The sequence below is a fragment of the Rhopilema esculentum genome, chromosome 14 (genome assembly GCF_057945365.1).
Source record: "Rhopilema esculentum isolate cy_ngs chromosome 14, ASM5794536v1, whole genome shotgun sequence".
NCBI lineage: Eukaryota > Metazoa > Cnidaria > Scyphozoa > Rhizostomeae > Rhizostomatidae > Rhopilema > Rhopilema esculentum.
This window is the reverse complement of record NC_142828.1, coordinates 5,177,489-5,180,164: the sequence shown is the minus strand read 5'-3', so window position 1 is coordinate 5,180,164 and position 2,676 is coordinate 5,177,489. Positions and strand designations below refer to the sequence as shown.

Below are 2,676 nucleotides of genomic sequence, written 5' to 3'. Positions count from 1 at the left end.
AGCAATGAGAGTAATGGCCTAGAAACAATCAAGAAAAAATGAGTTTTAAACTTATTCAAAGCGTGTAGTAGTCAACTGGAGTAGTCAATGTCGATGTCGATTTTTTATTCCTATAAGAAAATTTTTCTGAGTACATCGAAGAGAAAATAAAAACCCATAAAAGGAATGGTGGACCAGCAGAACTGGCAGAAAAAGGCAAGAAAATCACTCACCATATCAGCTCTTTTAAAGATTTAAGCTAATTTCACCGCTATCTTCGCTTCTTGGGCATTCAATTCGAAATTTTTCTTTCCTTGAAAAATCTTTACCGCCTTTGTAAAAAAGCGCAACGCAAGAAACCACGCTCATCGTCAAGATAGTCGCGTTTCAGGCCTTTCAATATATCTCCCGTGACCTAAACAATTTTTTAGATTTCCTCTCTCTCTCTTTTGTCCTAACTGACAGAAGCTTTTCCATTTTTACGTTACTCCTAGAGCTCTTTTCAACTCCCTTCAGTATGAAGGGCCTGGCCGCGGACCGTTATTGCAGCTAGAAGCCGCAACCGCATCATAGAAGCCGTAAAGCGTCGCGAATTTACACCGAAAGACGCAAGACATCTTTTGCTGAAGCCGCAATCCGTAGAAAAATCAGAACAAAATCCGGAGGCCGCGCGTTAAAATAGGGTCCAGGCCGCGAAGCCGCAAACCTATAATAGACCCCCTACAATGCGGAAATCGATAGGCTTCACTGCCTCCCTACAGAGTTATCCCTCTAGCGTACTCTTATACACCTCATTGTAGCAGACAAAAGTAAGTAGCCGGTCAGACTGAAGATGGCTGTGCTAAAGAGGACAGAATCGACTGCACTCCTTGATTCGCAAAAATCTGAGCATTTGACAGGTTCTCGGGAGTCCATCAATGGCATCCAACTGAATGTTAAAGAACTTGCAAGAAGTCTTGGCTTTTGGCAAGCATTTGCCTACGTGGTAGGAATCTTGTTTGGCTCTGTTATGTACATCTCGCCAAGCCTTGTTGCAAGAGAAACTAACAATATGGCTATAGCGTTGGTAGTTTGGATAGTCTCTGGAATAATACCCATCTTGGGTGCATTGAGCCTTTGCGAACTGGCTTGTGCAATTGGCAAAGCAGGAGGTGAATACATTTTTAACAAAGAAGCCTTCGGAGATATTGTTGCATTTGTGACTTTGTGGGCGAAGGTTTTTATGGTATTTCCCGCTGGCATTGCTGTTGTGGGGATGGCAATCAGTGAGTACATTTTAAGCCCGTTTATTGACATAACTGCCTCCAATGGAGTTTGGATAGCAAAAGCTGTTGCTGTGCTTTTCATCGTGATGTCTGCCATCATAAATTCTTTGAGCGCCTCGTTTGTTGGCAAAACCCAAGTCTTTTTCGCGGCTATTCAGTCACTATCAGTGCTATTTTTCGTTTCTCTAGGAATATGGAAAGCTTCTGCAGGACACACTCAAAATTATGTTTCTATTTTTGACAATTCCAGCAAATTTGAACTCGGTAGTTTTGGTATAGCCATTTACAATGGACTTTGGGCATATGATGGATGGGGCCTTATTTGCACAATCACAGAGGAATTGAAAAACCCAAAAAGGGACCTCCGACTAGCAATTCTTTTCGGAGTCGGATTTGTTATTCTATGTTACCTTTTGGTTAACCTAGCGTTGTTGGCGGTTTTAACCCACGGAGAAATTGCAAGTTCATTGTCAGTGCTTACGCTGTTTGTGACAAAGATTCTTGGAGAAAATGTTGCATTGGTTGTGCCCTTTGCTGCTGCTTTTTCCTGTTTCAGCGGACTAAATGGAATAACTTTCATATACTCTCGACTTGTTCTCTCTGGCTCTCGCGAAGGACATTTGCCTGAACCATTGTCGTTCATTCATATGGACAGAAGAACGCCCATACCAGCTGTCTTATTTCTATCTTCATTGACAACGATTTGGATTTTCGTTCTTGGAGCAGGAACACAAAATCTTGTTATTTACTTCTCATTTGCACTTTGCTTTTCATATGGCTTAGCGATATTCGGTGTCATTATTCTACGGGTGCGCCAACCAGATCTACCGAGACCCTTCAAGGTATGGATTATCAACCCGATATTCATGACATTAGTTTCTCTGTTACTTTTAGTTTTTCCATTTTTGAAATGACCAGTTGAGAGCAGTTTAAGCCTGGTTTTTGTTTTAGTAGCAGTTCCGATATACTTTCTAGTTGTGCAGGAACGAAACTGCAATCCAGACTGGCTGCGCAGTTGGAAAGACAAACTATACTTATGTATCCTTTTGCGCTGTAACCTCGTGAAGTGTGTTTTTGTTGCACGCAAGACTACCGTAAAGAATTGTCAAATAGATACTACAAGTGTTTAGTTGAAGTAATCAGCAACGTAAATTCTAGTTTAGGTTCAAACTTTGATCCGTTGTAGTTCTATGTATTCTCTAATCACACTTATGTATTCTTCAAATCTATTGACTACAAGTGATTGAGTACATTAAGTGACTACAAGAACAACTATTGAGGAGTACCAAGCAATTTCTTACAAGCCATGGCTTTGCAAAAATCATTTATTTGTCACGAGATCTTTTCCAGAACGAGGTCGCAATAACGTTACAAGTTTTTTCAGCCTTCCCATTCACTCTAATTTACTTTGCCAAAGAAATGATTCTGTTGC

The 2,676-nt window shown here is 40.8% G+C and overlaps 1 protein-coding gene across 1 annotated transcript; it reads left to right on the top strand.

The window, feature by feature from the left end:
• The first annotated feature begins 811 nt into the window (after window positions 1-811).
• Window positions 812-2,158, top strand: LOC135696360 (b(0,+)-type amino acid transporter 1-like). The gene has a single exon (XM_065215732.2). The coding sequence runs from the start codon at window positions 812-814 to the stop codon at window positions 2,156-2,158; it is 1,347 nt and encodes a 448-aa protein (XP_065071804.2).
• Window positions 2,159-2,676: the final 518 nt, after the last annotated feature.

Bases quoted from the DNA above. Each gene is read 5' to 3' on its own strand.
- LOC135696360 (XM_065215732.2), top strand. From the start codon at position 812: ATGGCTGTGCTAAAGAGGACAGAATCGACTGCACTCCTTGATTCGCAA.